Here is a 27385-nt window from a genome sequence, read left to right as displayed (position 1 = left end):
TTTCCAAAAGATCAACTTGGAAACCTGAGAGACACTCAACACTTACCTTTTTGAACGCGGACACCACACGCAACCACCCCCACCAGACTCCAAAGGCGTCCAGTGACGCACCGCTGATGGGCGTGGCCTGAGCCGTGACGTCCGGGATCGGGCGGGGCCAAACGTCGGCGTCACGTTAGGTCTGGATGGAATGCGGCGGGTTTGACCTGTCGGATCCCGCTGGCGGCCGAGGCCCCGCCCGCGAGCGCGCGGGTCTGAGTGTTCTCCCGCCGACCCGGAAGCACCCCTGCCGTTTGGGAGACCTGGTGGTTCACTGCCGTGTTCATAGTTACCCTTTTCAAAAGCTGGTGTATAATGAGAGGTGTCATTATAATGGTAATGTGTATATCTCAAAAAGATTTAGAGGAAATAAACCCCTTCCCCTGCAGTTCTATTCAGTTAGCTCAGGATGTATTGAGAACTTACTATGAGCCAGGTACCGCGCTGGGTCAGTGGGTGCTACAGCAGATACCACCTGCCCCTGCTTCCAGGGAGCTCGTAGTTTGTGCAGGTTCTAGCAGGTCACGCTGTCAGGGCAGTGTAACGAGGGATCAGGCTTGTCCAAGGTGCTGGTGTGCCTCATGGAAAGGTCACGTGCATACTTTTTAAGCCCACTTGGGTGGGCTCTGGACTTCTGAGGGGCTGCCGCCACCCTGCCCCTTTGCCTGGAGTGCCAGCTCTCCTATAGCCGGGCTCACGGAGACCCCTGTAATTCCAGGGAATGAAGCTTTGGGGAGATTCTCTAGCCCTCCCTCTGAACTAGGAGAGTCTTCCTCCCTCATGCTGCTCCTCACCCCAGGGGCTTCGGGGAATGATGGAGTTGCATGCAGTCCTGGATTCAGCTGAGGATGCGCGAGGCGGGGAAGAGGGTGCCCATGCCATCTTCCTCGGAAGCTATGTTGGCCCCCCCAGACGTTCAGCTTGGAGATAATAGAAACTTTTTTCTTTTCTCTTTTTGTTATCAATAAACGAAGCAGATCCACTGCCAGGGTGATACTGAGACACCACTGATGGCTGTCCCATGTTGAGACGTTTAAATGTAGCTCAATTTCATGGAGATTAGGGCTCCCTCCAAACCAATCATTCAATTATTTTCAAAACAAGTCAGACGCACTCTCTGGTGATTGCTTTTGTCCCTCTTCCAGGGAGGAAATTTCTGGGGGACTGATTTCATAGTTCTGGGTGGAATAAAATCACTTTTTTTCCCAAGAAGTCTTTTGTTTTACCTCCACTTGTTTCCAAAGGAGCCCACCTTTTTAAAATGAAAATAATAAAAAGTAAAAGATAATATTTATTGAATGTGAACTCTGTAACAGGCTCCTTCCACTTGATTCTGAATGCATGATGGCTATTGGCCCTATGAGGAAAGTGTTAATATTAGCTTCATATTACAAAGAAACAAGTGCAGACTCAGAGAGATGCAGGAAATAACTTGACCAATACTCTGAGTTCATAAGTGGCAGAGTCAGGATTTGAACTCAGTACTTTCTGGCTAGAGAGGATGGGTTCTTGACCACAACACAGTGCTAATTCTGCAGATACAACCTCATTTCCCCCTCTCATGTCATATGACACTCCTCAGTTGCCTGGATACTGAAGATGATTGACACAGCAGAGGAAAGAAGGGAACCTGTTCACGTGGCCTACCTATGTGTTCGCTTCCATCAGAATTAGTAACCAAGAGAATTGTCACTGAACATGGGGTCAAGGAGGGCACACCGCACAGTTACGTGTGAGATACTGATGCTCCCTCTCTCCCAACCCAGGGATCCCCCCTGATTGTGTTCTGTTTGGGGGTGTGTAATAGTTACAGCCTCACTGCACTGCCTGCAGTCTGTCTAGTGCAGATGGGAATGTAATAAAATCTTCAAGTGGCTTTATTGGCTGTACATTCTTGCTGAGGGCTTATCAAGAGAAAGAAGCTTAACTCAGTGCAAAGATATTCAACCTCAGCAGCTCTGTAGCTATGATCAATTCATTATGAATTTTCACCTGGAATCAAAAACTCTGAATTATCAAGGTGAGGCTGAGGATTGTACCTCTGAGATTCTACTAAATAGCCAAGAATATTTCATCAGTTTCTACAGGGAGAACATCTTCCCTCAGCTCCCCCTTCCTGGCTTCACTTACTCACATTCTAATCAAGTTACAGCCTGGAAATTGCTTACCTGTCTCTGTTACACAAGCTTATTGAAGGCGGTGCTAAGCTGCCCAGTACCAGCTACCCCGTCATCTCCTGTGGACTTTGGTCAATGGGTACACATAGATGCAAGGGGAGAATAGGTGCAAAACTACCTATAAACCACACAATCGGCCTCAGATGGTACCACCCTGCACCTACATCACCTAGCGTCATTTCTCCTACTCATTCATTTATGCTGCAAACATTTATCCAGTTCAATAGACATATACTGGACATCCAATGTAAGCTAGGCATCTAGCTAGGCATACAAAGTGAGTAAAAATGGTCCCTGCCCTTAACACGCTCAGAAACCAGTGGAGCTGGCAAACAATAAAATGACTGCTATAACTCAGTTGGTTTGGGGAATGGACAGCACTTTGGGAGCTTCTAGTGGGCAGGTCAAAGTGTCACTATGGCGCCCCAGGCAGAAAGAATTATCTGTGCAAAGGCTTACAAAGATGTGAGGCTTACAAACATAAGGGCAGAAATTCCCTGCTCTTTGTTACTCAAATGCCCACTTTGGCTAGTATCTTCCTCAGGTCTTGGAGGTCAATGATTTGCTTAAGTCAGTTCCAGTCCCCATTGCCTGTGATCCTGTCCCGGCTGATGAAGAGAAATCTGCTGGGCTTTCTGGGGACATACCCCTCGCCTGTAAAAAGAATCACTTGAGATATGTCCTTTTTTTCCCTTTGAGCTTCATGTGAAGATGAGATGCTTACAGTTCCTGAGCCATCTTATGAGATGGGAAGCCAAGAAAACTGCAGAGAAGCTGACACTGAGCCCTGATACCAACCTTGGGACCATTTTCTTGATCTGGAAAATAACATCCTTATTATTAAACAGCTTTTTATTGATTTTTCTGTCCTGAAGCCTACAGAACCTTACCTGATGGAGCAGGTGTAAGAAATCACATATATACGCCTGCTCCTAGCTTATTTCCATTGCTCTTGAACTTCCTGCTACCATAGGTACTTTCTTACCAACTCCGTCTGTTAAAATCATACACACCCTATGAGACCCACCTCAAATATCACCTACCTCCACTCAAACCAGTATGATTCTCCCTCTCATCTGACCTATCTCCATTTTAGAATACCACGACACATTTTTGTTTGTCTTATAAGAAGGAATACGATTGGAAGTTCTCTGAGGATAGAAGCTATGTCTTATATTTCTTTGCAAACCCAGAAGTGCTTCCCCAGTGTCTGACCTCTGTGGGTGCTCAGTAGATGCTTGATAAATTTAATGGTAGGGGATGGGGGTCTGGGAAAAGGTAAGATATACATGAAGGAAAGCTGTGGTCTGGTGAAACATAAAGTTGAAGAGAGACCCAGCTGGGCAGATAAAGCATAAGGCCTGGGATCCTGTGACTTCAGGGCATGGAGAATTGTGAAGTTTAGAAAGTCATGGCTGAGAGCACCATGTTGGGTAGACGTTGGCAGCTGAGAAGCTAAAAAATAACAAGCATGGAAATAAATTTATACATGTAAACTTACAGCCCATCTCAAATAATGTATTTGCTCCTTAATAATGCTGGAAAGACAGACTGGCTCTGAAATCAGGGAAGGCTGGTGTGACATGTACCTAACAGGTGAGACTTATGGTAAAGACTGGCCGCTCACTGCCAGGTTCCTCTCAGCCAGGCCTTGGGATCTCTAACACCACCTCACAACAGCCGTCTGGACCTCAGAGCAGCTCCTGATTGGTTGATGCTACAGTGGTTTAGGAAATCCAAGAATGTGGGAGCTGCAAAGAGGGTGGTAAAATATCTTTGCAGCTGAGCAAATTTCAGAACTTCTTGTGACATTGAAGGCTTCAGGGGATTGGGCCAGACATGACACATGGATAGGTGTGGAAGATGCTGCTTCTGAGATTCAAGCTGGAAATGAAACGATGAGGAAGTGAGGGCTTTGAGATTTATTTTGGGTGGAAAAATGAGAAAGCAAAACTCCTTATGGCCGGGACTTGGAATGTACAAGAGGCACCTGGATGTTAGTGCTGAGAAATTCTGTCTAGTGGGCTGGACTGGGTCCTTTGTACTCTGATAGAGTAGAGCTCATTGACATCCTCCTTCTTTACTCCTGCCATTTCCTCCTTGCTTTTTCTTCTTTCTCTCCTCCCTTTCTCCTTCCTGCCCTTCTGAGAAGTATAGCTCCTGCATCTGTGAAGCAGTGCAGTGGCTTCAAATGGATGAATTACTGACCAGGTTAGCGTATGTCTGCATCCACTTATCAGAAACTGGAGACTCCGCTTGTGTGCAGAGCCAGCTTGGAATTGTGGGAATGGGCTACGGGGTGTCCATTTTTCAGGTGCAAACTCAGGTTGGGCCTTTCTGAATACACATCACTTATACTGGCTCTTTCCATGATGCCTTTGGCTGTTTATGGAATATGTCTGTGTCTATTTGATGGACTGATGGACATGCAGACAGACAGACCTGATAGAAGAACACAGGAGAGGAATGCACAGGGAAAATAATGACTTTCTGTTCTCCTAAAAGAAATTGACTCACAGTCCTCCTCATTTTATAAAAACCACAGGACTAGAAGTCAAGCCAGTCAAGTTCTAGTCTAACTGCTCTTTTGTCAGCCTATGTTGAGCACACCTCTTCTCTTGGCTGGACTTCATCTTCTTTACCTGTAAAGTGAAGGCATTGGACTGAATGAGCCCTAAAATCCCTCCCAGAAATTTCACTTTGTGTTTCTATGATTCCTGGCTCTGCACTCCTGGGCTTGCAAAGCAAGAATGAGTAAAGGCAACACGAAAGCCCTCATGGCCATCACAGTCCATCTAAAGAGCCTTGGGCCCATAGTGGCACACAGGGAGCCCACAGGCTCTAGACCTCCTGGTCTACAGAGAAGGGTTTTGCTGCCCAATACGCAGCCTGAGGTAAAGCACAGCATAGATTTTTNTCATTGACATCCTCCTCCTTTACTCCTGCCATTTCCTCCTTGCTTTTTCTTCTTCCTCTCCTCCCTTTCTCCTTCCTGCCCTCCTGAGAAGTATGGCTCCTGCATCTGTGAAGCAGTGCGATGGCTTCAAATGGATGAATTAGTGACCAGGTTAGCGTATGTCTGCATCCACTTATCAGAAACTGGAGACTCCGCTTGTGTGCAGAGCCAGCTTGGAATTGTGGGAATGGGCTACGGGGTGTCCATTTTTCAGGTGCAAACTCAGGTTGGGCCTTTCTGAATACACATCACTTATACTGGCTCTTTCCATGATGCCTTTGGCTGTTTATGGAATATGTCTGTGTCTATTTGATGGACTGATGGACATGCAGACAGACAGACCTGATAGAAGAACACAGGAGAGGAATGCACAGGGAAAATAATGACTTTCTGTTCTCCTAAAAGAAATTGACTCACAGTCCTCCTCATTTTATAAAAACCGCAGGACTAGAAGTCAAGCCAGTTAAGTTCTAGTCTAACTGCTCTTTTGTCGGCCTGTTGAGCACACCTCTTCTCTTGCCTGGACTTCATCTTCTTTACCTGTAAAGTGAAGGCATTGGGCTGCATGAGCCCTAAAATCCCTCCCAGAAATTTCACTTTGTGTTTCTATGATTCCTGGCTCTGCACTCCTGGGCTTGCAAAGCAAGAATGAGTAAAGGCAACACGAAAGCCCTCATGGCCATCACAGTCCATCTAAAGAGCCTTGGGCCCATAGTGGCACACAGGGAGCCCACAGGCTCTAGACCTCCTGGTCTACAGAGAAGGGTTTTGCTGCCCAATACGCAGCCTGAGGTAAAGCACAGCATAGATTTTTTAAATGTTTTTCAATTATACTTGACATATAATATATGAGTTTCAGGTGTATAGCACAGTGATTAGACATTTGTATAACTTACAAAGAGATCACCCCAATAAGTCTAATATGTCTTTGACATCACACAAAACTATTATAATATTATTGACTATATTCCCTATGCTTTACTTTACATTCCATGACTATCTTTATAACTGCAAAATCTCTTTTACCTTTTTGCCCATCCCCCCAACACCACTTCCCTTTGGTGACCATTAGCTTGTTCTCTGTATCTAACCATTTGTTTCTGTCTTGTTCGTGTTTGTTATTAAATTCAAGATTTCAGTGAACTCATACAGTATTTGTTTGTCTCTGTTTGACTTATTTCACTTAGCATAATACCCTCTAGGTCCATCCATGGTGTTGCAAATGGCAAAATTTCATTCTGCTTTATGGCTTAGTAATACATATACAAATATATATACCATTTCTTCTTTACCCATTTGTTTATTGGTGGATACTTAGGTTGCTTTCACATCTTGGCCATTGTAAATAACATTGCAATAAACATAAGGGTGCATGTATCTTTTGAAAGTAGTGTTTAGGAGTTCTCCCAGTAAATACTCTGAAGTGGAATTGGTGGTCAACTAGTAGTTCTATTTTTCATTTTTTGAGGGCCCTCTATACTGTTTTCCATAGTGGCTATACCAATTTACAATTCTACCAAGAGTTTTCACTACAGTCCCATTTTCTTCACATTTTTGCCAACATTTGTTGTTTGTTGAAATACTGATCATAGCCTATGAGATGGTATCTCATTGTGGTTTTAATTTGCATTTCTCTGATGGTTGGTGACATTGAGTATGTTTTCCTCTGCCTATTGCCTATGTGTATGTCCTTATCAGAGAAGTGTTTATTCAGGTACTCTGCCCATTTTAAAATTGGATTGTGTCTCTAGTGTTGGGATATATAAATTCTTTATAAAATTTGGATATTAATCCCTTGTTGGATGTGTAATTGGTGAATATCTTCTTTCGTTCAGTAGGTTGTCTTTTTGTTTTGTTGATGGTTTCCTTTGGTATGCAAAAGTTTTAGTTGGTGTAGTCCTATTTATTTATTTTTTGTTTCATTTGCCTAAGGACATACGTCAGAAAAAAATTGTTGAGAGAAATTTCAGTTTACTGCTTATGTTTTCTTTTGGGAGTTTTATGGTTTTGAGTCTTACATTTAAGGCTTAAACCATTTGCATTTATTCTTGTATATGGTATAAGAAATCGATCCAGTTCATTCTTTTACATGTGTCTGTCCAGTTTTCCCAACACAGTTGATTGAAGATACTGTCTTTAGTATCCTTGTCTCCTTTGCCATAGATTAATTGACCATATAGGGTTTGTTTCCAGACTCGCTGTTCTGTTCCATTGATTTATATGTCTGTTTTTATGCCAGTAGTATGTTGTTTTGATTACTATAGACTTGTAAGATAGTTTAATATCAGGTGGCATAGTGCTTTTACTTTGTCTCTCTTTCTCAACATTTTTTGAGAAATTTGGGGTCTTTTGTGTTTCATGTAAATCTTAGAATTATTTGTTCTAGTTCTGTGAAAAATACCATTGGTATTTTGATAGGTATTGCATTGTATCCATAGATTTCTTTGGGTGGTATTGAATTTTAATGATGTTACTTCTTCCTCTCCATGAGCATTGTGTAATGTCCATGTACAATAAATTGTATTTATTTGTGTCTTCTTCAGTTTCTTTCTTCAATGTCTTACAGTTTTCTGAGTAGAGGTGTTTTACCTCCTTGGTTAAATTTATTCCTAGGTATTTTATTTTTTGATGCAATTTCTTTTTAGGTAACAAAAAATTATCATTTTAATTTTTATTGTTGTTCAAGTACAGTTGTCCCCATCCCCCCCCAATGTCCCTCACAACCCCACCCTCAACCACACCCCCTTTGCTTTGTCCATGGGTCTTTTATACATGTTCCTTGATGACCTTTCCTCTTCTTTCCCATTATCCCCTTCCACCCACCCCTCTGGTTATCGTCACTTTGTTCTTTATTTCAATGTCTGGTTACATTTTGCTTGCTTATTTGTTTTGCTGATTATGTTCACCTTATAGGTGAGGTCATACAGTATTTGTCTTTCACCACCTGGTTTATTTCAGTAAACATAATGCTCTCCAGTTCCATCCATGCTGTCACAAAGGGTAGGAGCTCCTTCTGCTGCATAGTATTTCATTGTGTAAATGTACAAGTTTTTTGATCAACTCATTAGTTTTTTGATCAACTCATTTACTGATGGGCACTTTGGCTGCTTCTGGCACTTGGCTATTGTAAATCATGCTACTATGAACATTGGGGTGCGTAGGTTCTTTTGAATTGGTGTTTCAGGGTTCTTAGGGTATAATCCTAGCAGTGGAATTGCTGGGTCAAAAGGCAATTCCATTTTCAATTTTTTAAGGAAATTTCATAGTTTTCCACAGTTGCTGTGCCAGTCTGCATTCCCACCAACAGTGTACTAAGGTCCCCTTTTCTCCACAAGCTCATCAGCACTTGTTTGTTGATTTATGATGGCCATTCTGACTGGTATGAGGTGGTATCTCAATGTGGTTTTAATGATGCAATTTAAATGGAACTGTTTTCTTAATTTCTCTTGCCAATAGGTTGTTATTGGTGTATAAAATACAAATAAAGTCTGAGTATTAATTTTGTAGTCTGCTACTTTATTGAATGTATTTATCAGTTTTAATAGTTCTTTTGTGTGTATGGAATCTTTAGGGGTTTCTATAGTATCATGTTATCTGCAAATAATGAGTTTTACTTCTTCCTTTCATAAACAAAGCAATAAACAACAAATGTTGGAGAGGGTGTGGGGAAAAGGGGACTCTGGTCCACTGTTGGTGGGATTGCAGACTGGTACAACCATTACGGAAAACAGTATGGAATTTTCTCCGAAAACTAAAATTGGACTTGCCTTTTGACCCAGCAATTCCACTGCTGGGATTGTATCCTAAGAACCCTAAAACACCAATCCCAAAGAACCTATGCACCCCAATGTTCATAGCAGCACAATTTACAATAGCCAAGAGTTGGAAGCAACCTAGGTGCCCGTCAGTAAATGAATGGATCAAAAAACTATGGTACATATACACAATGGAATTTTATGCTGCAGAAAGAAAGAAGGAGCTCCTACCTTTTGCAACAACATGGATGGAACTGGAAAGCATTATGCTGAGTGAAATAAGCCAGGTGTTGAAGGACAAATACCATATGATCTCACCTCTAACAGGAAGCTAAACAACAAAGCAAACAAGCAAGCAAAATATAACCAAAGACACTGAAATAGAGAACAGGCTGACAGTGACCAGAGGGGAGAGGGGAGGGAATTTCAGGGGAAATAAGGGAGGGATTTAGAGGAACCTATATAAAGGATACATGGACAACAACTGAGAAGGGTGGAAATGGGAGGGAGGGGGGAGCACGGGGGGGTGGGATGGGATGGGAGTAATAGACAGAAAACTGTACTTGAAAAATAATTAAATAAAAAAATTGAAAGAAAAAAAAAAGACTTTTATTCTTTTCTCTTTTCTGATTGCTGTTTAGGACTTCCAATACTATGTTGAATATAAGTGGTGAAAGGGGTATCCTTTTCTTATTTCTGATCTTAAATAAAAAGCTTTCAGATTTTCACCTTTAGTATGGTATTACTGTGGGTTTGTCAAACGTGGTCTTTATTATATTGAGTTATATTTCCTCTATCCCCTCTGTGCTGAAAATTTTTATCGTAAATGGATGCTGAATTTGTCATGCTTTTTCTGCATCTACTGATGGGATCAAGTGATCATATCATATCCCAAATTTTATTTATGTGGTTATCATGCTAATTGATTTGAAGATATTGAACCAATCTTTCATCACAAGAATAAGTCCCACTTTATTATGATTTATGATCTTCTAAATTTATTGCTAAATTCAATTTGCTAATATTTTGTTGAGAAAATTGCACATATGTTCTTCAGGAATATTGACCCATAATTTTTTTTTGTAATGTCTTTGGTTTTGACATCCAGGTAATCTTGGCCTCATAAAATGAGCTCAGGAGCCTCTCTTCTCTTTGTTTGAATAGTTTAACAAAGATAGCTATTAATTTGTCTTTAAGTGTTTGGTAAAATTCACCTGTAAGCAAAAGTTTATCTGGTCCAGAACTTTCACTTATTGGGAGTTTTTAGATGACTAGTACAATAGCATCAAAAGTTATGTGTCTATTCAAATTTTCTGTTTGTTCCTGATTCAGTCTTGGGAGATTGTATGATTCTTCTTTTTTAATATTTTATTTATTTATCTTTAGAGGGAAAAGGAAGGAGAGAGGAAGGAAACATCAATGTATGGTTGCTTCTTGTGCATCCCCTGCAGGAAACTGGCCTGCAACCCAAGCATGTGCCCTGACTGGGAATCGAACCGCGATCGTCTAGTTCACAGGCCCGCGCTCAATCCACTGAGCTACACCAGCCAGGGCTGAGATTGTATGATTCTATGAAATAATCCATTTCTTCCAGGCTGTTCAATTTGTTGGTATATAACTATTTGCAGTATTTTCTCAGAATCCTATGTATTTCTGTGGTGTCAGCTGTCACTTGTCCTTTTTTATTTCTGATTTTATTTATTTGGTCCTACCTGTTTCTCTTGATGTGTCTGACTAAAGGTTTGTCAATAATTTTTATCTTTTCAAAGAATATGCTCTTGGTTTCATTGATCTTTATTAATTTTTAAGCTTCTGTTTTATTTATTTTCAGTCAGAGATTTATTTTCTTTTTTTATTCATTTGGACTTTGTTCTCTTTTTAGTTCCTTTAAGTGTAAGGTTAGATTGTTTATTTTGCATTTCTCTCATTTCTTGAGGTAGGCCTGTAATGCTGTGAATTTCTTTCATAGACCTGCTTTGTCTATACCTCAAAGACTTTTGGTATTTTATTTCAGAGAGGGAGGTGGGAGGGGAGGGGGAGAGAGAGAGTCAGACAGAAAGGGAAAGAGAGACCTCAATTTGTCATTCCACTTTTTTTATGCACTTATTGGTTGATTTTTGTAGGCACTCTGACTGGGGATAGAACCCAAAACATTGATGTATCAGGATGATGCTCTAACCAACTGATCTACCTGGCCAGAGTGGGCCATTTTGTTTTTATTTTTCTCAAAGTATCTTTTGATTCATTCCTTGATCTCATTTTTAACTCATTGTTTAGTAGCTTGTTTTTTAGCTTTCATATGTTCATGTGCTTTTCACTTTTCATTTTGTATTTGATTTTTGGTTCCATACTATTGTGACAAGAAAAAACATGGCATGGTTTTGATATTATTAAATTTATTGAGACTTGATTTGTGGCCTAACATCTGGTGTATTCTGGAAAATTTTCCATGTGCACTTGGTAAGAATGTACACTCTGCTTTGGGGTGAAATGCTCCAGAAATATTAGTTATTTCTGGTCTAAAGTATCTTGTAAGCCCAGTGTTTCATTGTTGATTTCTTGTCTAGATGATCTATTTATCTATGGCAAAGGGGTGTATTGTCTCCTAGTATAACTGTATTATTATCAATTGCTTTCTTTATGTCCATCAATATATTTAGGAATTTCTACACTGGGTTTGTAAATGTTTATAGAAGTGATATTTTCTTGTATTGATCCCTTTATCATAAGAAATGGCCCCTTTCTTCTCTTGTGACAGTTATTCTTTTAAAGTCTACTTTGTCTGATAATAAGTATTGCTACTTCAGCTTTTTTTCATTTGCGTTTGCATGAAATATTTTTTCATTCCTTTATTTTCATCTTTGTACATCCTTTGATCTAAAGTCGGTCTTTTTTGACAGCTTATGTACAGTTCTGTTTTTTTTAATCTATTCAGCTACACTATGTCTTTCTATTGGATTATTTATTTACATTTAAAGTAGTCATTGGTAAGTATATTTTTATTGCTTTTTTTGTTTTATGATTGTTTTTGTAGTTCTTCTCTTTTACTTATTCTCTTGTTTTTTACCTATGTTATGCTGATGACTTTTTATAGCGTTGTGTTTGGGCTCCATTTTCTTTATTCTGGTATATCTCTTATACATTGTTTTGGGGATACCATGTACTTCATATATACTTAGCTAGTTTTATAGTAGCCTATTTTAAGTTGATGCACACTTAAGTTCAAACACCTTCTAAAATCACTACAATTTTTATTCACCTCTTTTATGTTTATGCTTTTGTCATTATTTTTAACTTTTTGTGTGTAATTGTACATGTCCCTTAATTTATTGCTGTAGTTACATGTGTAATTTTAAAATAATTTTACTTGTTACTTAACTTTTGTGCTAACTTTACATTTTTTGATCCACTGCTTTTACTGTTTGCCTTTGTCAGTGAGATTTTTTTCTCTCATGTTTTATGTTTGTTTGTTTGCTGTTTTCTACTTTAAAAAAGTCCCTTTAACATTTCTTGTGTTTCTGGTTTAGTGGTAATGAAGTTCTTTACCTTTTTCTTGTCAGGAAACTATATATTCTTCAACTCTAAATGATAGAATTGCTGGGTAGAGCAATCTTGGTTTCAGGTCCTGCCTTTTATCCCTTTGACTATTTCATGCCAGTATTTTCTGGCTCACAAAGTTTCTGTTGAGAAATCAGCTGATGGTTTTGTGAGAGCTTTTTACTTGGCTGCTTTTCTCTTGCTACTTTAAAGATTATGTGCCTTTAACCTTGGTCATTTTAATTATGATGTGTCTTGGTTTAGGCATCTTTGTATTCATTTTGTTTAGAATTCTCTGTACTTGCTGACTTTGTATGTCATTACCCTTTGACAGGACAGGGCAGTTTTCAGTTATTATTTCTTCAAGTAGGTTTTCAATATCTTGTTCTCTCTTCTCCTCATGGTACCCATATGATGTGGATGTTGGTGTGATTGATGTTTTCCCATAGGCCCCTTGAATTCTCTTATTTTACATTTTTTCCCCAATTGGATGTTTTCTTCTACCTTGTGTTCTAGATTGCTGATTCAGTCCTCTGCTTCATCTAACCTGCCTTTTATTGTCTATGATGTATTCTTTCTTTCAGTTATTGTATTTTATTTTTAATTGGTTCTTTATTGTTTTATGCCATTTTTAATGTTTTCTATATCTTTGTTGACATTTACACTGAGTTAATCTATTCTTCCTATAAGTTCACTGAGCATCCTTATAACCATCATTTTAAACTCTATTTAATCCACTAGACTGCTTATCTTCATTTCCTTTAATTCTTCTCTAAAGTTATCTTGTTCTTTTATTTGGGACGTGTTTCCTAATCTCATTTTGGCTGATTCCTTGTGCTTGTTTCTATGCCTGAGGTAGATTTGCTACATCTCCTGGTATTCCCAGAGTGGCCTCATGTAACAGATGTTACATAGACTCTGTGGAAAGCAATAGTGCAGTCTCCTTTATAACTTTTACTAGGTTATAACCAAAAAGTCTCCTTTATAAGGTGTTGCATGGCTTTTTTTTGTGTGTACTACACAAATCTTTTAGACTTATAAACATATCCAACTGATAGTATTTCCTATACACAGTGTAGTGCATACATAATTTAAAATATGCTACTGATTGAAATATAAACATGCATGTGGATGCCTTCCATAAATACAAGATGTGGGATGAAAATGAAAGAATGCTGGGTACTTTATTTATTTATAATTTATTTTTCTAAATTATTAATAATAAATATTTTATTTATTTATTTTTTAGAGAGGATTCATTGGTAGCAGTTTGAATCAAGTCATTAACAATGGCAGCATGCTATTCCTTCTGCTCTGTTAGCAGAAGCTGTGGAACAAATTTTGCCATGACACTTTTCATGCCAAGACCCCTCATCAAAATCTCAGACACAGTAGATTTTGGAATCCCCAGATCAGCTTCTAGTTCTCACACTGTCATTCACCAATCTTTGCAGATTATAGCCCATACATGTTCAACATTCTCAGGTGTTCTACTTGTTTCAGGCCTTCCAGAACATGGGTCACTTTGAACAGATTCTCAGCCTTCTCTGAAGCATTCATACCACACTTTTATTTGCACTGCACTCATTGCATCATTCCTGAAAGTCTTCTGAATCATCAGAATAGTTTCCACGGAGGAATGTTCAAGCTTAACACAAAATCTGTTGCAGATCTGTCATTCTAATCACTGTTGTTTTTATTGTGGCAACAGCCACACAGTACACATACTCATCCAATGTCATCAACCACCTTCACTGACTGCTACAGTGAAGTTGTAATTGTTCATACTGGTGCACAGTCCACTCACCTTGGCTGACAGGTTACACTGAGGTTGCACAGACTATTCTCTTTATATTAACATTGGCTGGACTTTTTCCAGATAGACCTTCTATTTCCTGTGCTGTACTTTATATGTCTGTGACTACTCTGTAGCTACCAATTTGTACTTCCTAATTCTTTTACTTTTTCACTCGTCCTTCAAACCCCTCTCCTATCTGTCAATCATCAAAATGTTTCTATATCCATGAGTCTGTTTTTGTTCTGCTTCTTTGTTTATTTTTGATTCAGTTGTTGATAGATATGTATTTATTTTTATTTTATTATTCATATTTTATATTTTTTCTTCTTTTTAAGAGGACTCTAACATTTCATGTAATACTGGTTTGGTGGTGATAAACTCCTTTAGCTTTTTCTTGCTTGGGGAGCTCTTTAGTGTCCTTCAATTCTAAATGATATCTTTGTTAGGTAGAGTAATATTGGTTGTAGATCCATGCTTTTTATCACTTTGAATATTTTTAAATACCTTCTGGCTTGCAAAAGTTCTGTTGAGAAATCAGCTGACAGTCTTATGGGAGCTCCTTTACATGTTAATTAACTGCTTTTCTCTTGATGCTTTTAAGATTCTCTCTTTGTCTTAACCTTTAGCGTTTTAATTATAATATGTCTTGGTATACATCTTATTTGGGTATTTTAAAAAGAGAGCCAATAATAGAAAAAAAATGTTTGAACTCTTTACGAGTGAAAAACATACTTTTGTTACATAGCCCAAACCAGATGATTAATATAAAAGGGAAAGATATTATTGTAAAAGTTGACATAAGTGGAGCCATTTTAAAGTAGAGCTAGAGCAGTTGTTCTAGAGGAATGGCCTTGCATCTCTTGCTCCCTGAACCTTTGGAATGTTTGAATGGGGCATAACAACTTTTGGACTAAGACAAAGCAACATTGTGTTATAAACAAATGTTTGTAAAGTCAGCAGAGTTATAGATCCTGACAACAACGAAGGATAATTATGGACTTTGTATTTGAAGATAGAATCCATAACTAATCACACATAGCTAAAGGGTACCTCAATTTTTCAGAGCTGATAAAATTCTTTCTTCTTTTCTCATAAAACCCCTTCACTTTAGCACTATAATTGGAACACTGTACAGGTTTCTGCCTGAATTTGTGTGGCATGGCTTGCAATTCTTTGATCCCAAATAAAAGATCGTTGGCTCTCATTTTAGTTTTTAAATTTTAAATAAGCATCATAAAACCATAAAATTAAAATACTTAAAATTATTGCTTGATTTCAAAGGTATTTGAAAAATTACAAAAAGTTACTAAAATTAAGAAATTTCAAAGCATAATCTTGGTTTATGCTCCAGGATTTACTCTATGTCTTTCATTAAATTGTTAATTATTTTATTAAAATTTAAGTTTGATGTTTAAACACTATTCTTCTTAGAAGATATGTATTTGTAGACTTTTTTCCATTCTAAACCTGCCCTTTACCATTTTTATAAATAAAAAAGCAGATAAAGTTAATGAGGTGGCTTGTAAATATTATTCCTTTCAGTAACTTGACATTTAACCACATCAGTTTACTATACCCTAGGAAATTAAGAGAACATAAGAGAGAAATAAAATAGTGTTGCTTCTAATTCCTATTTAATTTATATAAATAAAAATTCTAAATGAAAAAAATCAAATTGGGTACTTGAATAATACACCTACATAGCTTCTTACAACTTCCTTCATTATACAGGCAATTTTCATTCTAAAAATTCCAGTCTCAAAGTCTCACAGTGAACCATTTTAAATTTAATCCTGGCCACTAGTCTACCTTAGAAAATAGGGTATACCTACAGTTGGAAAGGCCCCATCATACTCCATGATTCGCTGCAGAACTTGAGTCTAAAATGTCACTAAAATTTTTCTTACAGTTACAATAACTGAAGCATCTCTGACAGGTTATTCTTGTCACAGTGCTATTAAAAGTAGCTGGAAGTAATTTTAGTAAAAAAATATAATTCAGATGGCACACTATTGCTGCACATTTTAAAAATAGATGACATGCAATACAGAGTACAAACAAAAGAGACACACAAGTATGTCAAGAGTGAGAAGGACCAATAAAATCAGAAGAAACATGTTTAATTTACCCTTTCTTCTCTCTGCGAAGGCATTTATACAAGCAGGTGCAAATTATTGCAATGGCAACAACTATAAGAAACCAGAAAACAAATTACATGTAATAATCAAAAAAATAATTTCCAAGATTCAAAATCTAGCAGATGAAATTAATGTTGGTTACCTTTCAGTGGTCAGAAATGTTATTTTATTTAAGCACATATATATTTATATTCCATCTGAACGTTTCATTGTCTAAATGCAATTCCCTGGAATCATGTAAGTAGTTCACAGTAAGTCTGAGAAGAGTCCTTGTTTAGTTTAGAAAATTACCCAAATCATATTTGTGATGAAAAGTCTTATGACTAGACATCTTGGAAAGAAAACATTACTTAAGGTTTGTTAATAACTGGACATACAGAATTTAAATGAATATACAATCACCAACCAATTGGAGAGGTGAGGGATATTTTCTACACTGATTAACTTAATTTCAAGATAAAGCTATAGAAACTAAAAAATCTAAACTAAAAATCATTAAAAGTACACTTCTTCATTGCAATATTTTGATGCAAGTAGTATTCAACTTTAAGATACTTACGTATAGTAAAAATAATTAGAGCTATGACTCCTGAATCTGAGAAAAAAATGAAAGTAGTTTTAAAGATATTGAGCATATGTGAGTCCCAGATGACAACTGCATTTTACTTTCAATCAGAGCATCTAAAAACTACAGCAAAAAGGCACCAAGCTACTTTTAGCATGACTATTAGTACATCCAAGTCATTCTGATCATAGAACACTTCAAATAGATTCTGGTTATTGGATGTGTCTTATAAAATTCCTAATAGGAACCTCACCTGTCACTGTTTTGTACTGTAGTTATCACACCAGGTTATTTAGTACAAGTAAATAGGATAATTAGAATTCATAAGATTAGAAAAAACTACTTTATATATATCTACACATACTATCATATTTGTTATGGTATTTGGATACTAAAATAACTATAAATGTCAGTTATCATTAATAATTTGTGACATCTTGTTTTTTCCCTAACTACAAGTCATTGAAACATAATGTATTCGTGTAGAACTCTAAGGTCTCATAGTAAAGAATTATTAATAACTAAATACCTAATTCCACAATTTCTTCAATTGGTGGTAATTCAACAGGATTGGGATACCCTAGAAGAAAATGGAAAGAGTAAAAAAAAAAAGAGAAAGAAAGATTAAATAAAACTCAAAGATCTATAATTTCTATGGCATCGATATTTTGTATTTGTATAAAATTGCTTATGATTTCATTTCCTTTTAAATAGTATCTTTTATTAAAGTAGAATCATAAAATATTCAAAATTTTGAATTCAATATTCATATTGAATGTGAACAACATTCTTCTTCCTATGCACTGACATTTCCTGTCACAGTACTGTGTTGCACAGCAAGCAGATTGGTCATTACTATACTCTCAAAATTAGATTTGAAGTCAACACGATTCCATCTAAATTTTTTTAAAGATTTTGAAATTGATCTAGAATAGAAATATTTGTTAATATAATGAAGGCCATTTGTAAAAATCCCATAGCAAACATCATAGTCCATGGTGAAATATTGAAAGTTTTTACCTTAAGATCTGGAACCAAATAGGATGCCCACATTTGCCTCTTTTATTCAACATAATACTAGATGTAGGGTCACAGTAATTAGGTAAAGAATAAAATAAAAAGGATCAAAACTGGCATGGAAAAATAAAATTATCTCTCTTCACAGATGACATGATCTTTTACATACAAAACGCTAAAGATTGCACACACCCCAAGCTGATAGAACTAATAAATGAATTGGGAAAAATTGTAGGCTATGAAATCAACATGCAAAAATCTGTTGCATTTATATATATATATATATATATACACACACCAAAATAAACAACCCAAAAAGGAAGTTAAGGAAACAAATCCATTTATAATATCAAAAAGAATAAAATATTTTGGAATAACCAAGAAGGCAAATGACTCATACAAACACAAAAATTGTGAAAAATAATTAAAGAAGACACAAATATATAAAAGATATTCTTTTTCATGGATTAGAACACTTAATATGTTAAGATATGATACTGAAAAAAATAAACAAACAAAACAAAACCCTGCAGATGAAGTAAAAACCCCTATCAAAATTCTGAGGGTGCTTTTTGCAGGAATCAAAACAATTCATCCTAAAGTTTATATGGAATCTTAAAGCACATGAAATAGTCAACACAACCTTGAAAAAGAAGAGTTAAGTTGAGAGGACTTATGCTTCCTGATTTCAAAATTGGTTACAGGGTTACAGTAATCAAAACAGAATGGCATTGACATAAAGGAATACAGACCAATGGAATAGAATAGACAGCCTAACATATATGGGTCAAATAATTGCCCACAATGTGCTTCTAAGAACATTCACTGGGGAAAGGGTAGTCTTTTCAACAAATGGTTCTTGGAAAACTGGAGATCTGTAAGCAAAAGAATGAAGTTTGATTCTTACATTATACCATACATAAAAATTCATTCAAAAGTGATAAAAAAATAAATAAAAAACTAAAACTATTAAACTCTTAGAAGAAAACATAGAGGATAAACTTCATGGTGCTGGATCTGACAATATTTCTTGGATATGACACCAAAAGCACAGGCAACAACAACAAAAAGATAAATTGGACTTCAAAATTTAAAATGTTGTGCATCAAAGAACACTGTCAATAGAGTGAAAAAGGCAACCTACATAATGGAAGAAAACATCTGTAAATCATCCATTTGAAGAAAGATTAATTTCCAATATATAATGAACTCCTAAAAATCATCAACAAAAATTCTAACTTGATTCAAAAATGAGCAAAGGACTTGAATGACATTTCTCCAAAGGAGATATAAAAATAGCAAATAAGGGGACAAAAATATATTCTACACATCACTAATGAAGGGAGAAATGCAAATAAAAACCATAATTATGCCAAGTGATTAAGCCAGGTGGTGAAAGACAAATACCACATGATCTCACCTTTAACAAGAACCTAAACAACAAAACAATCAAACAAGCAAAATACAACCAAAGACACTGAAGTAGAGAACAGGCTGACAGTGTCCAGAGGGGAGAGGGGAGGGCATTTCAGGGGGAAAGGGGAAGGGTTTACAGGTATAAGTATAAAAGACATGAGGACAAAAACTAGTGGGGGTGGAAATGGGGGGAATGGGGAGGGCTTGGTGGGTGGGCTGGGATGGGAGTAAAAGGCAAAAAAACTGTACTTGAACAACAATTATAAAAATAAATTAAAAAATAAAAACCATAATGAGATATTACTTCACACTTTTTACCTACCATATATTAGAGTGGCTATTATTTTAAAAAATAAAACACAGGTGATAACATGTGTTGGATAAGAGGTAGAGAAGTTAAAGCCTTTGTGCATCATTGCTGAGATTGGAAAATGGTGCAGCTTCTGTGGAAGACAGTATGGTCATTCCACAAAACTAAACATAGAATTACCATAAAATCTAGCAATTCTACTGCTAGGCATATACCCTCAAAACTGAAAATGGAGACTCAAACAGATACTTGAATGCCAATATTCAGAGAAGAATATTCCGATTAGCCAAAAGGTGGAAACAACCCAAGAGTCTATTTAAACAGATGAATGGATAAACAAAGTATGGTATATATAAGCAATGAAATATTTTCAGCCATAAAAAGAAATGAAGTTCAGATACATGCTACTCTAGGATGGAGGAACCTTGAAAACATTATGGTATGTGAAATAAGCCATATAGAAAAGACAAATGTAAAATTCCACTTATACAAAGTACCTACGATGTCAAATTCATAGAAACAGAAATTAGAATATGGAGGTCACTGGGGATGGGGAGTTACTGTTTAAGGGGTATAAAATTTCAGTTTGGGAAGATGAAAAGTTTTGGAAATAGTAATGATGATTGTGCAAGAATGTGAATGTATTAGTCAGAATGGTTGAAATGGTAAAAAAATTAATTAAAAATTGATCTGAAAAAATTAACAGGAGAGTAGCCTGCACACTTCTGAACAGGAAGTGTTCTGCCATATATTAAAGCACGTTATAATGCTACATTAAAAGAACAATTTTATGCTTGCACAGGAATATACAGTCAAGAGAACAGAAACGAGGCTAGAACACCTCTGAATTTAATGCATGTTAAAACAGTTGGAGAGAAAACAATGTATTCCATAGATGGTGCTACTTAGCTACTGAATGGGGTGAGTGGAGTGGAATAACCCAGTCTCGTTCCATTTAGCATAATTTTCACATATACCAATGATTTAAATACAAAGAATGCAGTCAGAACACATGATTGAAATGTTTACATGAGTATAATTTGAAGGCTTAAAGCTGTTATAAGAAAGACACAGCACTAATAGACATTAAGGTAATGTCTCACTCAGGGCTGAATGTTTCAATGTAGTTGAAACATTCAACTACCCAGTAATGTATACCTTCTCACACATAACTGACCACTGATAGGAGAATAGTTAAATAAAACATGATATATATTAAAATCATCACCTAACTACATCCCCAATCTAATAGAGTAGTGTAAATTGTGAGAGTTTTAGAAAAATATGAAAAGCATAATTCCATTTCTGGTTAAAAAAAATGAAAAATGTCAAACTACATATAATTACATAAATAAAAATAGTGATGTATCCTTATACATCAGAAATGGATAAAAATACATCTAGTTATCAACAGTGATTAACTCAGACAATGTACCAGAAAGAGAGATGAAGAACTAATTTTTCACTCTGTATACTTTTTGTAATGTTTGAAAACTGACAAAAATACATCTGTATACTACACATGTAACAAAAGTTATAAAAAGAAATCCATACACAATAGTATAGTATAAAAGTCTTAAAAGAAAATGAACTAGCAAAATTAAGGCCAAAAAAGACCTGAAAAAATGTTCACTATGTATTTATTACAAGGTGTTTAATTTATAATGAGCTCTTACAAGCAACAAAAATAATGTTTTAGAGACCTAATAGACAAAAGACATGAATAAATAAATGTAGACAAAAAAGGTTCAGCTTCATTAATAATTAAAAGAATGCAAGTTAAAACAAGACATGACTTTTCATCCATCAGTTTACAAAGTTCTTAATAATATAAGTAGGATAAAGAATTACTGAACCTGGATATCTTACAACTGGAGGCTTGTTTGGATGAGTAGGCTTAAAACCTGAAAAAATAAATTTTATTCCATTCATCAGTCTTATCAGTAAAAATTATGGATTTAATTTAATTTTCTGTTAGAAAGATTGATTGTCCGTCAAAATTAAAAATGTGTGTACTTTCTGAACTTTGCATTTCTATTTCTGGGAATATGACCTAAATGTATATTTTATACAAGTATATAAGGATATATGTATACATAAAAATGTTCACTACAACTTTATACTTTATAATGGAGACTCTAGAAGATAACTATTAACAAATCATAAAAATTATGTGTTCAGAGTAAACATATATATATTTAAAATACATCATCCAAATAGTATCATATGAAAAAATTTATATCCTTTTTTCTTAGTCTTTCATAAACATTATTTCATATTAGTATAATCAGATCTACTTTATTACCATTATATGTTGTGACTGGTCCTTTTTGTACAGTTTTTCTCTAATAATAAAAAATTGATTACAGTAGTAATACCATGAGGAGGTTTGAGTTTTAGAAATAATTCTTGTCCTTTCCCCTCTTAATAAGTTTTTTTCTCACAATCCTCTCCTCTTCTTTCAAATATTAAACCATATCAGTGTTTTATAAATCCTTTATGAATTCTTATGGTCAACACTTTCAAAAGAGCACATCAACAAACAAATTATCCTGCGATGCATATACCCACTAGGACCATATGAGCAAACATGGAATGGTCAGTAAGTATAAAATTCTCATGCAATCTTACATAGCAGTCCACTAAAAAACCATCTCTTCTCCCCCAACTCCCAAACCTCACAGCACTCAACTAAGATACTCATGGAGGTATCAGGCATAGACAAATTATAAAAAGGTGTTTCAATGACCACAGTGACATGCATAATTCTCCTTAATCCTTTAGAGTTTAGGGCAACAGAAAATATACAAGCAAATTAGAAGACAATGCTTGAGATTTGAGTTCAAATACCCTCATTAAACAACAGGAAATGAAAGCCCACAAAAATGATGTTCCATAAGTAAGCAGAACAAAACTAGAGCCCTGAGTGAGGTCAGCCCAGGCTCTTCCCACTATCCCCACTATTCTTCTTCCCACAATTCTCTTGTCTCTTGTTTCTGCTGAAACCAAAGAGAAGCTAGAGATAGCAGCAGCAAAATTAAATCCACCGTATCAATTATTTTGATACACCATCCACCATATCACAATAATTTCTCAAGTGTTGAGCAGAGCAGTTGATGATTAGTCCATGCAAGAAGTCCTCCATTTCATTTCAATAAATAATGACTTCTCCTGCCTTTCAGTTGGTATGAAACTGAGTTTCTGTGGCCAAACAGAAATGCCCAGTAAAGGCACAAAGAGTACTTTTTTGAGGTAGAGTTGGTTGGGGTGAGGGTAGTAGAAATACAAGCCTTGTTCTAGAGACAGCAGAAATTTCCCAGTTCAAATTGTAGTACATAAAAAGAAGTAAACAGTCCGGGAAATGAAACATAGTCCTGGACCATGATGATACATTTAAATGTGTCAAAAGGTCACTTTTAAAATAAATTAAAATAGCAAATTTGGTGACACCCACAAAAATACATATTAGAAAATAAACACTATAGACCTATCTCACAAATATCAATTGGACTGATGCTGTAANTAAATAATGACTTCTCCTGCCTTTCAGTTGGTATGAAACTGAGTTTCTGTGGCCAAACAGAAATGCCCAGTAAAGGCACAAAGAGTAATTTTTTGAGGTAGAGTTGGTTGGGGTGAGGGTATAGAAATACAAGCCTTGTTCTAGAGACAGCAGAAATTTCTCAGTTCAAATTGTAGTATATAAAAAGAAGTAAACAGTCCGGGAAATGAAACATAGTCCTGGACCATGATGATACATTTAAATGTGTCAGCCCTGGCTGGTGTAGCTCAGTGGATTGAGCACAGGCCTGAGAACCAGAGGATCGCGGTTCGATTCCCAGTCAGGGCACATGCCTGGGTTGCAGGCCAGTTCTCTGCAGGCCAACTCCCAGCAGGGGATGCACGAAAGGCAACCATATATTGATATTTCTCTCCCTCTCTCCTTCATCTCTAAAGGTAAATAAATAAATAAAATCTTTAAAAAATAAATAAAATAAATAAAAAAATTTGTTTAGTTATTTAAAAAAAATAAAAATAAAAAAAAATGTGTCAAAAGGTCACTTTTAAAATAAATTAAAATAGCAAATTTGGTGACACCCACAAAAATACATATTAGAAAATAAACACTATAGACCTATCTCACAAATATCAATTGGACTGATGCTGTAAGTCATGCACGAGCTTTCTTTAAGAGGTTACTATATGCCGTGCACTGTGCTAAGTGGTTTAAGTGCAACTAGTTTAAACTTTATTTTCACCCAGTGAGAAAAGCATTTGATTATTTAAGTAAATACATTTGAAATTTAAGTAACTTGCCCAAGCTTATATACCTGTTTATATCTGCAGACTATGACAAATAATTTTAAATCACTAAGAATAATAACTAAAATGGCTATAAATATGTTCTCATATATTTTATTACTAAAGGTGGTGAGTGAGAGTACATAACATGAATTTAAAGTATTCTTGTAAAATATAAGTAGGATGTTCCTAAATTTGAATTGCCAGGAATTGACACTGAAAAACATAATAATGTAGGGTCAATCACTTGGGAATTACCACTTTCTTTTCATTTATACAAATTATCACTTCTATTCTTATTTAGATATAAATTCCCATGTTTCAGTTTATTTTGAAAAATGGTTGCTAAGCATGTTTATACATGGAAGTACTGAACAAGAGAAATTTATAAATCTACCTGACATACATAACCTGCTAAGAACTGTATGAACACACACAAAAAGTACAACAGCAAAATTCTATATGAACTTTACCTCATGTATCTGTCATGGATATAAATACAAGATGGAGTTAATTACTAAAATTGCTTATTTTCAAACATTCTGTATCACTGATATTTAATGTCAAAGAAATAAAACCTTAAGAAACAAGAAGGAAAATAAAACAATATGTACCTCTAATACATGTTGGCATCTTAGGCTCCCAAGTATTGTTTCCACCACAGAATACTGGGTTGCTGCCATTAAGATAGAAACCCTCCAGGCACTGAAATAAAATCTCATCTTGGTAGGAAAATTTTTCTTTAATTTTTGATACTGGTCTTCCATGTTTGAGTACTGGATAGTCACATTTGACCACTAAGAAGTAGAAAAATTCCAGAATTAATGGAAAGTTGCTTTAATGTAGTACCTGGAAAAAACAGTGCAAAGTAACAATTTCCAGTGGAAAAAGATAAAGAATTAAAGAAAAGGTGTTGTTTAAAAAAACATTTTTGTGCATTTTAGTTCCATGTAAACAGATTTAGAGAAATCTGATAAGTTTTCCACCTAGAAAAAAAAAAGTCATTATAGCTTATTGGTTTCATACATTTTTTTTTCTCCCATAGATTTTGTGAAGAGTGCGAGATACAAATTCTGGGTAAGTTCAAATGCAACTTTTGATACTCTTTACTTCTAGAGACTTTTAAAATTTTACAGTGACACTGATTACAATAAACTGTCTTTTTAGAAAGGCAGAAAAGACTCTTGTGGAAAGGTAATAGTTGAGTTGAAATTTAGACGTTGAAAAGTTAGCCATGCAAAGAGATGCAAAGAAAAAGTTTGCAGGTAGTAACAACATACATAAACTGGGATGTTCAAGAAATAGAAAGGCCCATGGAGTTAGGACCATGTTTTATAAACATTTTGGACTGTAACCCAGAAATTTAAAAAAGAAAAAAAAACAACTTTAGGTTGTAAACCATTATATAAGCACTCAGGGCTGAGAAAAAGTTAAATGCTAATACTTAGACTTCATAAAGTTAATACTTAGACTTCATGCCAGTGTGCTCTGTTAATTGCCTATTCCACTCTGCTTCTCAAGAAATAAAATGCTGGTCATGATCCCTAGATTGATTTCAGAATCCAGTGATGGGTTTGGAAGAATTTGGGAAAAAAAATACTGCGCTAGGCAGTAAGTACAAGAGGACAACTTGCAAGATTAAATCTTAACAATACATAAGGACCCATAATGTACAGCCACTTAAAACAGATGAGTGCTCTTCCTTCTCACCTATGGATCTGAATTTCTATCAGATATCTTTCCCTTTCAGCCTGAAATACTTCCTTTAGCAATTCTTGGAGTGCAGGTCAGGTAATAATAATTCTCTTAGGTTTTTTGTTTTCTGAAAACATTTTTATTTCATCTTCAGTTTTGAAGATTTCTCCCTGACAGAGATTTCTATGGTGTTTTATTTTCCATTCTGCATATGAGCAAATAGTCTTCTAGTCTCCGTGGTTTCTTAGGAGAAATCAGCTGTCATTCTTTCTTAAAGGGGTCAGACAGTGTAATATTTCTTTTCTGCCTCACTAGCTGCTTTTCCTTTTGTATTTTGTTTTCAATAGTTTTGTCATGATGTGTCTACTTTAGTGGGGTTTTCAGAAACTAAAAAATATACTTATCCTGCTCGCTAGGTTTACTAAGTTTCCTGGGCTAGGGGATGGTTGTTTTAGACACAATTTCAATATTTTTGGCCTGTATTTAGTAAAATAATCATTTACATTGTTCTATCTCCTTTCTTTCTGAAACTCCAATTACATTTAAACATTACTCCATGTTTAAATGCTTGTCACTCTCCCACAGTTCTATAAGTTTCTTTCTTTACAATCTTTCTTCTACAATCATGTTAGATTTGCATTGTCATGACTTCAGGTTCACTTATATTTTCACTGTTGTGCCAGTCTGCTATCAATTCCACCTAATTATTTGCCTTTAAATTAGGTTTACTGGATATAATTTACATCCAGTGAAATTCATCCTTTTATTTGCACGGCTGCATTAGTTTTGACAACGACAAATAATCATGTAATTATTACCACAATAAAGACAAAAGAGTTCCACTATCTCTCAGTACTTCATCATGCCTCTGAGTGATTCACCTTTAGTCTCTGCACCAATCAGTCAACCACTTCTGTTTTCAATCTCTATTGTGTTAGTTTTCCAGAATATCATGAATGAGATCACATCCTTCTGAGTATGGCTTATTTTACTAGGCAGAATACATTTGAATTTTATTCTTGTGGTTGCATGATTTGGGAGCTCATTCCTCTTTATTGCTGTATACTTACACCACCATATGGATGTACCACAGTTGTTCATCCATTTACCAACTGAAGAAAATGTGGGTAGTTTCCAGTGCAATATGACTACAACTAAGATTACTATGAATATTCTCATACAAGCTTTTATGTCAACATGCTTTAACTCTACTTGGATTGACAAGTACAATGAAGTGTATTTTAAACTTTGTAAGAAATTGTAAAACTGGGCTCCAAAGTGGCCTTACACTTTGCATACTTACCGGCAATGTATAAAAGTTTCAAGTGCTCCATATCTATGCCAGTACATACTAGTTGCTAGGCTTTTGTTTTTGTTTTTATGCCAACCATTTTAAAAGGTATTAGACTACATCTCCTTTTGGTATTTATTTTTGACATTGTATTTATTTATTCACTTTTAATTCTCACCAGAGGATACGTTTACTAATTTTAGAGGGAGGGAGGGAGAGAAAAAAATCACTGATATGAGAAACACCAATCAGTTGCCTCTCGTATGCACCCCAACTGGGGATTGAACCCACAACCTAGGTATCTACCCTGACTGGTAATCAAACCCACAACATTTTAGTGCCTGGGATGATGCTCCAATCAACTGAGCCACGCAGCCAGAGTTCCTTTT

At 35.9% G+C, this 27385-nt stretch overlaps 1 protein-coding gene across 1 annotated transcript in view; it reads right to left on the bottom strand.

Annotated features, from left to right (window-relative positions):
• Positions 1 to 15517: 15517 nt before the first annotated feature.
• Positions 15518 to 27385, bottom strand: part of LOC118980774 (membrane cofactor protein-like) — a 34935-nt gene continuing 23067 nt past the window's right edge. Inside the window, exons 6-10 of the mRNA XM_037037412.1 lie at positions 24625 to 24807; positions 21565 to 21612; positions 17495 to 17545; positions 16960 to 16995; positions 15518 to 16451 (exon numbers count right to left, since the gene is read on the bottom strand). Of these exons, the coding sequence (XP_036893307.1) occupies positions 16387 to 16451; positions 16960 to 16995; positions 17495 to 17545; positions 21565 to 21612; positions 24625 to 24807 (383 nt within the window). The 3' untranslated portion in view covers positions 15518 to 16386. The remainder of the gene's footprint in view (positions 16452 to 16959; positions 16996 to 17494; positions 17546 to 21564; positions 21613 to 24624; positions 24808 to 27385) is intronic.

This window comes from Sturnira hondurensis, unplaced genomic scaffold, assembly GCF_014824575.4.
Source record: "Sturnira hondurensis isolate 20B ecotype Veracruz unplaced genomic scaffold, ASM1482457v3 Scaffold0023344, whole genome shotgun sequence".
Classification (NCBI taxonomy): domain Eukaryota; kingdom Metazoa; phylum Chordata; class Mammalia; order Chiroptera; family Phyllostomidae; genus Sturnira; species Sturnira hondurensis.
Note: the sequence above shows the minus strand (reverse complement) of the source record. Positions and strands in the feature narration are given on the sequence as shown.